Below are 12,688 nucleotides of genomic sequence, written 5' to 3'. Positions count from 1 at the left end.
AAAGCAGTGCAAACCACATTTTACACCAAAAGTAAAAACATTGATGGTGACATAACAATAGCCTGATGAATCCACAGCAACTGAAAATTGAACAATTTTCCACTTCAAGCAAAACTGGCTTTACTTTGCTCCCCTTGCCAATTCCTAAGCTATGAGATCTGTAAAGTGACAGAGAACACTGTACAATATATTGACATGCAGATCAATTAAATGATTTCCATTAGGAAGGAAAAGAAAGCTGTGTAGCCACCAGTTGCACTTTACACATCCTTTTGAATTGGTATTTAGTTTCTATTGTAATAGTGTATTTTTATTTTGAGATATGTGGCATGGATTTTGAAATATGACATTTCATAATATGCGCCCTGAGATTGACTGGCCACCAGTCTAAAGTGTAGTCTGCCCTTCCAAATTGTGCTCCCCGTCACCCTGATCAGAATAAGCCTTACAAAATTGATGGATGGAGGTAGAAAAGCTACCGCAATATGTTTCTAATACCGTACTCAGCTTCAACACGGGCACAAGATACTGGAAGCAGTTTTAGCCTCATTTATAAACATAGAGTGAGTGATTGACGGTTGATTTGCAGGTCTTATATAATAAATTAAAAAATAAAATAGATGTTGATAGGGCCATGCCATGCACTCTATGATGGCATTATTACTTGTTTTCCCTCAAATGTCTGCACTTCTCTGACTGATGTCACAAATGACTCATGCCATGGTAAAAGCCTCCCTTGCACACAGTCAATGTGTTCAATATTTGCGTTTGAAAGCGCACATGCACTAGTGTGTGTGTATGTGTGTGTGTGCATGTGCGTGTGTGTGCGCAGAGGCGATTGTAATGATTACTTCATCTGGAAAGGAGGAGGGACAGTGTGTGTCTGTGTGTATGCATCCAGTTGCCATGGCAACCCCACTAAGTGCTCTGGACCGCAGTAGATTTGACAATACAGATGCGCCCAAGGCTATTTTGGTAGACTGGCGCCCATGCCCAAAAATGGGCGTAACTCCATTTTTCTACCAGTCTAGCAGTCTAGTCTACTATGTTTGGGACCACGTTGTGCCTCTGGATGTTCCGGTGCACGTAGTTGCCTGCCCCTGACTTGATTATTCCGAATAGTACACTTAATCTTATTATTAAAAAGGCCCGTATAGATGGACAACCATTCATGTTGCCACTGTCACTGCGTGGGATGAACCCATGTTGCCTGTACAGCCACAGATCCAAGCAAGTAAACCACTGTCATCCATACACCATGTGTGCACGTTTTAAGCATCATTAAACCACCCAAGGTTAAATAAGTGCATTCAAATCACAATTAGCAACAATTTTGCACCTCAATTAAAAGTAATGAAATGCAAGTTCACCAGCCTTTTTGAAAGTGAGAACTCCTTCTTGGCTATTGATTCATGGTACATGCACATTTCTGACAGCGGTTGCTGGTTCGATTCCGGCTTTGGCCCTCACTGCGTGGAGTTTGCATGGTCTCCCTGTGCCTGGGTGAGTTTTCTCCCGGCACTCCGGTTTCCTCCCACATTCCAAAAAGATGCATAGTAGGCCGATTGGGCGCTCCAAATTGCGAGTGGGATGGTTGTTTGTCTGTGTGTGCCCTACGATTGGCTGGCAACCAGCTCAGGATGTCCCCTGCCAACTGCCCGAAGACAGCTGGGATAGGCTCCAGCAGGCCCGCGACCCCCGTGGGGACAAGCGTTATAGAAAATGGATGGCTGGATGGATTTTAGTTTTGCATCGGATAACCATGGTCCAATGAATTGTAATCATTTCATTTGATGCTGCCCGACTGCAAGATGGAAGCAAGATAGGAAAGTTCACAGTCAATTACTTTTACATCTGGTTCATTCCAGTGCCTGTTGAATGAAATCTCTATGTAAGTATACATGCTACAAGTACCTACAAGTTAAATGAGAGTAGATGGTTTGAAGGGAAATAAATAATTGACAACATGTGGCTCGGGTCTGATCAGAACAGAATGTTCTTGCTGCTGCAGCACTAGAGAGCAGCAAGCTGATCCACGCCACAAAGTCCAGTTTAAATTTTCTGGTGACTAACTTTACTCTGAATTACGACAAGTCTAGACATTCATACATCCTAAAATAAAACACGACCTCTATATTAGAGGACTCAGTCTCAAACACGAGCGCACCCGCGCGCGCGCACGTACACGCGCGCGCGCAAACACGCACCACGAAGAATTACTAGAAAAAAATATGCATTATAATTTTATGCAGTTTCACAAAAATTCAATCTGATGACTCATTGGAATTTCTGCAAAGCCGTCAATTCGGATAATATATTTTGTGTTCATGCTTCACAATCTTTTTTGAGCCAAGGCAAATATTTCACACTAGGAAATATCATGGTAGACCAATAAACAAAGATGTCACGAAAAGTAAGTATACCAAAATAATGAAAATGTCTCAGTTTCTCAATAACGGACTGAGTGTGAAATCCGAGCTTCTATAATTGTTCACAAAGCTATTACTGCGTGCTGAATGGCAACAACGCAGGTTCAATTAAACCTTTCGCCACCTAGTGGTAATGCATTTATTCTTCTGCCTGTCAATATGTCGCTGGCACAGTTAGAAACTCACATTATTTGTTGTAAACAAAACCAAAAAAGGGAGTCAATAAAGTGAAAGTGGATATACAGTGGCACACATGATGATCTCTTGCAGCGCTTTCGACAGGGAGTTATTTTAGTGAAACAGGAAGCAAGATATTCGTTTAATGATCATCGTGATTGGTTAATTGGCAGGAGCTATTTTCTATCAACTATCTTTTGTTATATCGTAGATTCTAAGCGAAAATAGCAGAAGGAGTGAACTTGTAATGTGGTGTATATAGTGATACTAATTGGAGTAATATCAAAATGATTTTGGTGATTATTTTGGTAGGGATGATGAGGAGGAGGAGGAGGAGGAGGAAAGAGATGGAGCTACTGTTAATGATGCAAATTTGTTGTGTCATTAGAGTGATGATTGAATTTTGCTTGCCATGTGAACAATACTGTTGCTGAGCCAATTCCCGAATGGAAACAACAAGAGCATAGTGAAGTATAGTGTGGTTAATTGGACTCACAGCACAGTGGTGAGCAGCGGGATCTCTGCCGTTCCGGGGGCCCTCTCCAGGCCGACGTTGGAGCAGTTGACCACGCAGCCCTGCTGGGGCCCCGCAGGCGCGCAGCTGCAGTTAACCGGACAGGGTGTGCAGCTCCTGCCGGCGGCCGTCTGCGAGCCGAGGCTCCACGGCTCCAAACAGCACAGGGCCACCAGCAGGCTGGAGAAGAAGTAGAAGCTGGGCCCGCAGACGCCATGTTTTCGCGTGGTTACAGTCGCTCCATTTCCACAAGGCATAGCTCACTCACATCTCATCGCCTCAGATGGTGGAAGTCCTCGCAGGCTGAGAAGGACCAAAGCAAACACGCTTTTTTTCTTTTCTTTTTTTTTGCCTCGGATTTCATGTGAGGAGAGCCCCAATTTATGAAAGATCTACTTTAGGACGAGATCAACTGCGCTTAGTTTCCTCCGCTTTTCCCGTTCTTCTGAAAAACTAACGGAGCGTCTCGGAGGAATCTTTCTCTGACGAGAAAGGGAAAAAAAGTTTGGAACTTCCTCTCTCCTCTTCCTCCTCCTCTTTCTACACTGTGCAGTTCCGCAAACCACCGCTGAGAATTAACTGCAACTGGACAGTATTTATGACATATACAAACAAACAAAAAAATCCACCAAACAGTACAGTACAAACACTTACAAGTTTAATTCATTCCATGGCCAATCCTTGAACGCATTTTTTTGCATATACGTAGGCCTATTAAATATCCCCATTGAAATAAATTGAAATGCCATTTACACGTTCCAGACCATCAAACCTCCACGATTTTACATTTATAGGCTATAACCATCAACAATGAACCACATTGAAACCATAAGAAAGAATAGCAAATTATTTTTTTTAAAGAAAGAAAAAATAAATTGGTTATATTAACACTTCATATAAGCTCTGCACTGCTGAAGTACGCCTCGGTTCGGTTTTGAAAGCTTAATTGCCTCTTTCTACACCAAGTGTTTGCAGAATTTGCCATGGGCAGCAGTTTCGAGAAGGACTTAAAGGTGTATGCCTATTCTTGGATGTAATATGTCAAGGTGTATGCAAGGATGACAACAGATTTTTTTTTTTTCTGTTCCGGGGCTAAAGAAGTACTTGCAAGGAGTATAAAGAAAGAACAAAATGAGCTACTTGTGCAAAAGGATGCGTATTTTATTCCCATCCAAAGGATGAGTGGACCTCCTCTGAGTAATCAGTTTGTCCTTAATCATAAAACATATTGTTTAGTATTTTTCTGGCTAGGACAGGTCCAGTCTGGGTCGGGTGAAGGTAAAATGAGCTTAGCTTCTGTTTGCTTATGGGGAGGGTCCATGAGTCTATGCAGGAAAACAGTACTTAGTGAGGCCACGAGATGTGTTATTGTAGGGCTACAGGAAGAGGTGGAAGGAGGAGGGCTCCACTGAGGGAGGGAGGATCTGTCCAAGGATGATGGTGATAAAGTCTGAAGCAAAAGAACTGCAGCATGTTAATTTATGTTTAAAAAATCATGACTTGAACTCACTGGGACTCCAAAAACAGATGATAGTTGACGGCAGACCATCTAAAGTCCAGTGAAAATTCCTAGTGAGCCGCTGGGGGGCGCAATTTCGTTTTGGCCTGTGGGTTCATTTCAAAATCAGAAACTAAAGTGCTTTTTGGTCGACATACCTAGATCAAGAGTGACTAACCTGGAGTGAATTATCCCACTTGTTCAGCCTGCTCTTTGGAATCTTTCTGGCCACTAATTTGTGCACACTGTCAAGGAATGAATCATACAAGCGTCTCTTGCTCTCTCTCCCTCTGGAGCTCTCTGTCGCCCCCACTTCTCTCCACCCTCACTCTCATTTAATGTTCTGTACTTGATGTTTGAGACAAAGGTCAGCTTGAATAAACATCAGCTATAATTTTCCTCCATTAATGTTGGTCCATTTGTGGAAAACAATCACAGCATCTTCTCTTAAGTCCTTGTGGTGGAAAATTGCAAAATTATTAAAAGGGTGCACACAGGACAATAATTTCCCTTGACAGGTCAGTAAGGTCAAACCTTGTGTAGTGTCATGGTTTCGCTCCAGGGGATTGTTGTGGACACAGGCGCAATATTAGGAGGCGCTTTCCCCCAACCCACCTGACACAAAGATATTCCAACCCAAAGCATGTGTGCGTGCATGCTTGATGAGTTCGTGACTTAACGGGTGGTTGGCATTCCACTTACCATGGTTCCCTGCAGAGAAGAAATATCAGAAAAAAAAAGACCACCAGGGAGTCCGTGCAGGTGGAGGTTATTGTAGATGTGCTGGTTACAGGAGCGTATAAGCATATTGATGTATCTGTTTTGTCTGTAGCTGTTGATCGAACTTATTTTTGTGTGTGCGTGTGCGCGCCTGCAGAGAGAAAAGAAGCCTGTTTGTTTGATACACGTATTCACATGACGGACATGGACAGATTTCATATTGAGCTTATATTACTGAAAAAAATTCTTTAGGTAAGGGGGGAAACAACTATTAGGTGGGCTATAGTCTGTAGAATAACAGAAAAGACCCATTTTTGCTATGCTGTAACATGTCATATATAATTAGTCATGATACATGATACAGGACCTTTAGATCACATGATGGATGAGTGTTTTGAACATCTGCCTCTCAGTTATGAGGTTGGGGATTCAAATCAGCGCAAGGCTTTTTCATATGGCGTCTGTATTTTCTTCCGTGCTTGCGATTTTGAAATTATTAGTACGTAGACTGGTCTGTGCATGAGATTGGCACACGCAAATGGCGTTTACCCAGGTAAACTGCAAGAGCTCCCCTTGCGGATGATGTCGTCGGCAGTGCATGTGACGTGGGCAATTGGTGACGCCTTGCACAACTGTGCGTCTGTGTGACCCCATGGTGCACCCACGGAGGTGCTGTTGAAATGTTTTTAAGGGCTGTTAAGATAAATATGGCATCTTCAGAAATAATGTAAAATAAAAAAAAAACTACTAATAGTGCGAATAGTAAGTTGAGTGATTTTCAAATTGAAATTCTGTGAGGCATGTATTTAGCGTTATTGATTAAATTACATTATATGAAAATGATCCTTCTTTCTACTTCTTCTCATGTAAATGATCAGGACAACTTAATGTTTGTGATGATTATTTCTATCCTTAAATTACATTTGTTTGTTTTGCTTATATTTTCGTTTTTTTTTATTCTCATAATTCTTACTGAACATTTTTAATGAGGTATGTTGTTCTTGTTTTCCCTACAATTTTGATTAATTTTCCTGTTTTATATTTATTTCGGGGAGGATTAACTTGTTGTGCCTTCCCTCTACTCACAGTTAAAATCCATAATTCAAGCTTTCTCGTGCGTAAAAGTCGAGCGTGACACTGACTGACTATTGACGCACAGCTGGAGCACTCCCATCACATTTGCCAAGAAGTGAAGAGACAGTGGCTCGCGATCCTTTAAGAAAATCCTACGTTTTTGCTTCCAGGAGGATACTCAACACCTTCCATTTATGTAATGTGACCGTGGCGCACGCGCATATTGAGTCGCGTTGGAGGGCTTTCCATGCAGGCTCCGATTTGCGCGCGTATAACAGAACCACCTCGCGCACTCAACCGTCTCAATTAAGGTGATATAAAGTCGGCATCAAACCAGAGAATTTTTGGACTCGATTATGGAACAAGAAGATGTGCTCAATAGTTCTTTGGCAACTTCTGCCCTCGCCAATGGCTCCAGCAAATTGACACAGGGTGTCCCCTTCCAGGGGAGCAGCGCCCTGCTGACAGCGATCATCTACATCACAGTCTTCATGGTAGGTTTGGCCGGCAACAGTCTGGCCATCTACGTGGTGCTCCGCTATGCCAACATGAAAACGGTGACCAACATCTACATTCTCAACTTGGCTATCGCCGACGAGCTCTACATCATCGGGCTGCCTTTCCTCACGACGCAGAATGTGCTCTCCTACTGGCCCTTCGGGTCCTTCCTGTGTCGGCTCGTCATGACCGCGGACTCCATGAACCAGTTCACGTCGATTTTCTGCCTCACTGTTATGTCTGTTGACCGCTACCTGGCCGTGGTGCACCCGATCCGGGGCACCAAGTGGAGGCACCCACGCGTGGCCAAGATGGTGAGCGCAACAGTGTGGGCTGTTTCTTTTGTGGTGGTCCTGCCTGTGGTCATCTTCTCTGATGTGCAGGTATGAATTGCTTGTCCTACAGTTCATGGGTCATTCCTGGATGAGAGGATCATTTTTGTTCCCTCATCCCCAAGAGATACAAAAAATGCACAAACATGTACTTGTGTATTGTTTTGTCCTAGTTGGTAAACAACAAAAAAAAAAAGGTAAACCGTAAACCTGTCTCAGTTTTTCTGCAATGTGTTAGCATCAAAATAAAATTGAATGAACGTTGGTTCCAATAAACATGAATTAAGCTTAGCAGTTGGAACAGTGCTTTATAGACAATCCAATATAATGTAAAATTTATAATGTTGGTTGAATAGAAATTGCAAAACATTGTATGCTATTTTTATTTGCATTTTACACAACCTCCCAACTACTGGAATTGAGTTTTGTTATACATTCTTTATAATAATGAAATTCAACTGTGTGTAAAATGTAACTGATTATAATCTCTTATTCTTCTTCATGTCATGTTCAAGTTCAGTAACCAGTTCTGTAATGTCGCTTTAGGACACATTTAACTCGTGCAACATGATCTGGCCTGAGCCAACAGACGTGTGGTCAACAGCCTTTATTCTCTACACCGCCATAGTAGGCTTCTTTGGACCCCTGCTCATCATCTGCCTCTGCTACCTCCTTATAGTAATCAAGGTGTGTTTGTGAGTGTGTGTGTTTGTCTGCGTGTGTGTGTCTTCATACCATCCCTACATGTCTTTATTTTCCTGCAGGTGAAATCGTCCAGCGTGCGGGTGGGCTTCACCTCACGGCGGCGTTCTGAGCGTAAGGTGACGCGGATGGTGGTGGTTATCGTGGTGGTTTTTGTCCTCTGCTGGCTGCCGTTCTTCATCATCAACATCATCAACGTCATGGTCATCATCCCTGAGTCCAGTGCCACCGCTGGAATATATTTCTTTGCCGTCATCCTGTCATATGCCAACTCCTGCGCCAACCCTCTGCTCTATGGGTTCCTCTGTGACAACTTCAAGCAGAGCTTCAGAAAAGTATATTGCTTAACTATTCTTAGCTAGACTTTACTCTCTGTAGTAGACCCTCGATATTTGACCCTCAATGTAGTACGCTATCTTCAAGTGTTTCTCTTCATAGGGGTCATTGAGCCATGCCTTGTTTTTTTTCCTCACCCAGGATCTGTTTGCCCTGGGTGACCTTACCAGGGTCAATTAAAACTTGGGATAACTAACACACAAACCCTTCTACCACAATTATTGAATTGATTTAATAATTTTTGGGTTATAATTCATTTTTAGAAATAAATTGCGGATTTGATGCTGAACGAGTGTGGGTTGTTTTTAGAATTGATCATCTGTGTGAAGTACAATATCCTGTTTCACTGGATTTAGTATAACCAGATAAATACCAAGTCTTCTTTTGTTTTTTTAGGCTTCTCTAAGCACAGCACCTGTTTGGAGTCATTAACACTCTGTTGTGGTGGTTCTGCAGGTGTTGTGTGTGAAGAGGTTGAGTTGCAAGGCCCATTGTGTGGATGACGGCGACCCCAGCGCTCGCCGTATAGTGAGGTCAATGCCAACTGATTGTGCTCCTTACTCTCCTCCCCATCAGGTGTCTTATCGCCCCCAGAGCAGCCAGGTATGTTTGTTTACTTTTTTCCACTGCATATGTGTGAGTCACAAGCACGCTCGGTCATCTTTTATTAAATTTAGAGCCTCTTCTTAAGCTTATTTGGTCATCTTCTCGTGATCTGTCTTTCCCCTCGTTGAAGATCTTTCCTCAGCCTTCAGGCTTCCAGATTTCTCACACAGCTGCTGACTTGCACTGCTGCGACTCTGCATGCAAGCAGTCTACCTCCACAGTCACACAATTCCCCAGGACCATGACAACAATTACAGAAACCTCCATAAACACCCTGGCTGAAATACCGGCTATTTCTACAGTCACGAGAGAGTCTGCCGTCTCTTAGGGAATATAGCCTCTTGAAGAGGAGGTTGAGGATGACAGAAGTGGGCGACGTCCATGTGAAAATTGGCAATCGGGAAGCATATTGCTGGCCACATAATCTAAGTCATATTGCAATGTGTTGGAAAAAAAAAGAAGCAATTTTCAGAGCAAACATTGGTAACTTCAACCACATGGGAGAACAAGTAAGCGGAAGGAAAAAGACCCAATACAATTGCCAATGTGTGTTCTATTTGTAATATATGATACAGAGGACAAAATGCCACTATTCTAATTTTTCACACTTGAACACAAAATGAAACAAAAAAATACTGTACTATCTTTTTCTTTTATATAAGTAAACATGCTTTTCTTTTGCTAACTTTTGTTGAATTGTAATGAAGCTAGTACATTTATTGTTACGTGTCCTTGTGGATGTATTTCTATTTTTGAGCCTTCTGCTTGTTATTTGCCAGAAACGTTTACAGTTGACTATGTGCTTTTTAATGTAATTCAATGTTCTTCACTCACTTCAGGTTAAGTGTTGTGTAAATGCAGTCCATTTGCCATTTACCATTTACTTCTACACCATGACATCATTTATATGGATATTTTTTCCAGAAGCTGTGATGGTAGTGAATTAAAGGATTGTAAATTAAGAAAATCAAAACAACAGTGAGGAAGTGATGTGTTGACGTGACATTTGCTTACAAAATTCTCAATTGTGTTCTACCTTAGGCTACATAAATAAAGAATATGACATCAGTGTACAGTTGTGAATGTTATAGGAAACCAAAATACAGTACATTTTTGTGATTGCTCAAATGTCTCACTGTCGTTATTTGATGAGTTGCTTGGGGAGGAAAATAAAAATAAACATTCTACGAGACAAACTGAAGCGGAACTAGGCTGTCCTGATATTAGCCCGCTGAAGGGCTGAGGACATTCTTTTAAAAACACCCATTGATTCTTATTATGTACGTATAATTTTATAGAATGGGGTTTTCAATGTCAACCAGTTTTACTTGCTCCATGTGTTCTGTAGTGTAAAATAAAACTGTGTTAATGGTCCAAGGGTTTTAATCTGCCAAGACAAAAATAATAGTCTACCATTCTAAGCATTCATCATTGGACTCTCAGCATGTCCGGAGTGATGGGTTAAATCATCCCCAATTAACTCTTCAGTCCTCCTGCCATCTGGTGAGTAGTCATTATTATCCTTTCAATCACAGCCTCCACTAAGGAAAGGTTCAAAGCTTATTAAACACGAATCTCCCTCATTTTGAAAGTCATTCAGGGAAAAGAACACTGTGTGCGTTTACGTGTGTCCGCTGTATAGACCCTTATAGCTGCTGGGTTAAAAATTGAGGTTGGTTTCATTTTGCAAAAAATAAATGAATTGTTGGGTTAAATTGACCCGACATTCGTACGCACATTTGAACCTCCACTGAGTGCAATCTGAACTCACACAGCCTGCACCAAAGTCACCCTATAGTTTAATTGAAGACTCTAAATTGTCCATTGATGTGAATGACTGTTTTTCTACTTGGCAATCACTTCACGCTGTAAACATATATAGCGTTGTGACTTCCTCTTGTCAGAAGGCGTCACCACACCAGCGACTCAAATGAGAACAAGCACTACTAAGGCCAAAGATATTTTTCTGCTTTTAGAAGAGGGAAAATTATATTGTCTTGAACATGATATTTGGTTGCCTGAATCTATGAAACAATCAATGCAATCAAACAATAACTCTAAATGACGTTTGTGCACTTGGATCAATTCTATGAGGAAACTGCTCCAACAATCTCAGGTTTATTCTTTCAGCTCCTCCCATAGGTGTTTAGTAGGATTTGGACTGTTTACTAGTACAATTTAATTTAACCAATTTACCACGCTTGATGGAATTTTAAAATATATATTTGATATATATTATTTTGTTATTTTTAAATCAATAAATAGATAGATAGATAGATAGATAGATAGATAGATAGATAGATAGATAGATAGATAGATAGATAGATAGATAGATAGATAGATAGATAGATAGATAGATAGATAGATAGATAGATAGATAGATAGATAGATAGATAGATAGATAGATAGATAGATAGATAGATAGATAGATAGATAGATAGATAGATAGATAGATAGATAAACAAATAGAGAAATGCATAAATAGAGGAGATACAACATAAGTGACAGGAATGACATTTTGTACAGTATAGCACAGTAGAGCCTTCCAGTGTCTTATAATGGATTTTGGGATTCTTGGCTGACTGCTTCTATCATGTGGCCAGTACATGACATTGCAAGTGACTACTAGATAGCTTAGACTCCAGCAAAGGTAAACCAATTTAGTCAATGAGCCATATAGACTTTAACTTGTGCAAGTATTCTGAGGTCTGTTCTCAGAAAAACATATAGTGTATAAATAATTTTAAATATAAGGAAAAATAATATTGAAGAAGTAATTTCCTTCTAAACTTAATAACTGCTTGGAGCCATGCTCATCAAAATGAGTCTTTAACATCTTTGTGGAATAATCTTGTCAATGTTGTTACTGGTTTTCCACCTGGAACTCTGCCATTGCTGTCACTTTTACCCAGTCTCAGACAAACAAACTCATTTTAAAATGTGATTAATGTAAATTCAGGATTTAACAAGGTGAGGCAAAGTTTTTTTCTGTATTGTGCCTGGGTAGCTTTGATTTTTTTTAAAAAAATGAAATCCTAATATAAAAAGTGCATTTATATTTATCATTGTTTGATATTTACATTTGTTTGATTATGTTTTTAAAGTGGGGATACTGCATAAAAAAAAAGTGCAAGTGAGCAATTGTGCCCACTGTACATGTTGACTATTGGATAATTGTCATGAGATACGTGAGGGATAACGGAGGGATTATGGGATGGACCATAATCGACTAGGTTTTATTGGATGGATTTAAGTGATGATTGGATTAGCCAGATTAGAGATAATGTGCTTTGAGTCAGCACTTGCATGCATATCTTGTCTCCGTTTTGCATGAGTGGTCCTTAAGTCTCTGTGGAAAGATTCAACTCACAAATGATACAATTACATTGGAAACTAACAATTAGACTGTGATTGTGGTTTCGGGCAGTGTTTCCTAATTTTTATTGCGCCATCAGCAAAGGCACATATTTTTTACTAGAATAATATTGGAAATGCCAGAAAAAAAATGGCTAACAGCCAAAGATTTACATGTCACAAAAGGTATGAACAAAACGCTATCGCAGTAGAGACAAGGCACTCAAACTATACAATTGCTGAGAATTTTGGTTTATGGGACAGAATTAAAATCCCATAATAACTCATTGTATTCAACTATGGACTGTAATTGATAGAAAATAAAATTTGTGTATCGAGGAAGTGGGTTAGAAATATTAATGCGTAAAAATATTGACAGGTTAATATTTTTAAATTTAAAGTCGTGAGCCCCAATTGACCTCAAAGTCTTTCCATATTAGTAGGGTGG

The 12,688-nt window shown here is 40.6% G+C and overlaps 2 protein-coding genes across 2 annotated transcripts in view; one reads left to right on the top strand and one right to left on the bottom strand.

Moving 5' to 3' along the window:
• The window catches only part of pkd1a (polycystic kidney disease 1a), a 40,915-nt gene extending 37,307 nt beyond the window's left edge, over positions 1 to 3,608 (bottom strand). Inside the window, exon 1 of the mRNA XM_088372824.1 lies at positions 3,103 to 3,608. Coding sequence (XP_088228950.1) covers positions 3,103 to 3,377 — 275 coding nt within the window. The 5' untranslated portion in view covers positions 3,378 to 3,608. The remainder of the gene's footprint in view (positions 1 to 3,102) is intronic.
• A 2,961-nt stretch (positions 3,609 to 6,569) lies between these two features.
• sstr5 (somatostatin receptor 5) lies at positions 6,570 to 9,944 on the top strand. Its single transcript, XM_088373375.1, has 5 exons — positions 6,570 to 7,293; positions 7,789 to 7,929; positions 8,007 to 8,279; positions 8,737 to 8,883; positions 9,017 to 9,944. The coding sequence occupies exons 1-5, from the start codon at positions 6,769 to 6,771 to the stop codon at positions 9,212 to 9,214; spliced, it is 1,284 nt and encodes a 427-aa protein (XP_088229501.1). The 5' UTR covers positions 6,570 to 6,768; the 3' UTR covers positions 9,215 to 9,944.
• Positions 9,945 to 12,688: the final 2,744 nt, after the last annotated feature.

The sequence above is a fragment of the Syngnathus floridae genome, chromosome 4 (genome assembly GCF_059516105.1).
Source record: "Syngnathus floridae isolate MCC-2025c chromosome 4, RoL_Sflo_1.0, whole genome shotgun sequence".
NCBI classification, from domain to species: Eukaryota; Metazoa; Chordata; class Actinopteri; order Syngnathiformes; family Syngnathidae; genus Syngnathus; species Syngnathus floridae.
The sequence above is the reverse complement of the archived record's forward strand: the minus strand, read 5'-3'. Positions and strand labels throughout refer to the sequence as shown.

Coding starts and splice junctions, on each gene's coding strand:
- sstr5 (XM_088373375.1), top strand. CDS start 6,769: ATGGAACAAGAAGATGTGCTCAATAGTTCTTTGGCAACTTCTGCCCTC. Junction 7,294..7,788: donor TCATCTTCTCTGATGTGCAG/GTATGAATTGCT, acceptor ATGTCGCTTTAG/GACACATTTAACTCGTGCAA. Junction 8,884..9,016: donor ATCGCCCCCAGAGCAGCCAG/GTATGTTTGTTT, acceptor CCCTCGTTGAAG/ATCTTTCCTCAGCCTTCAGG.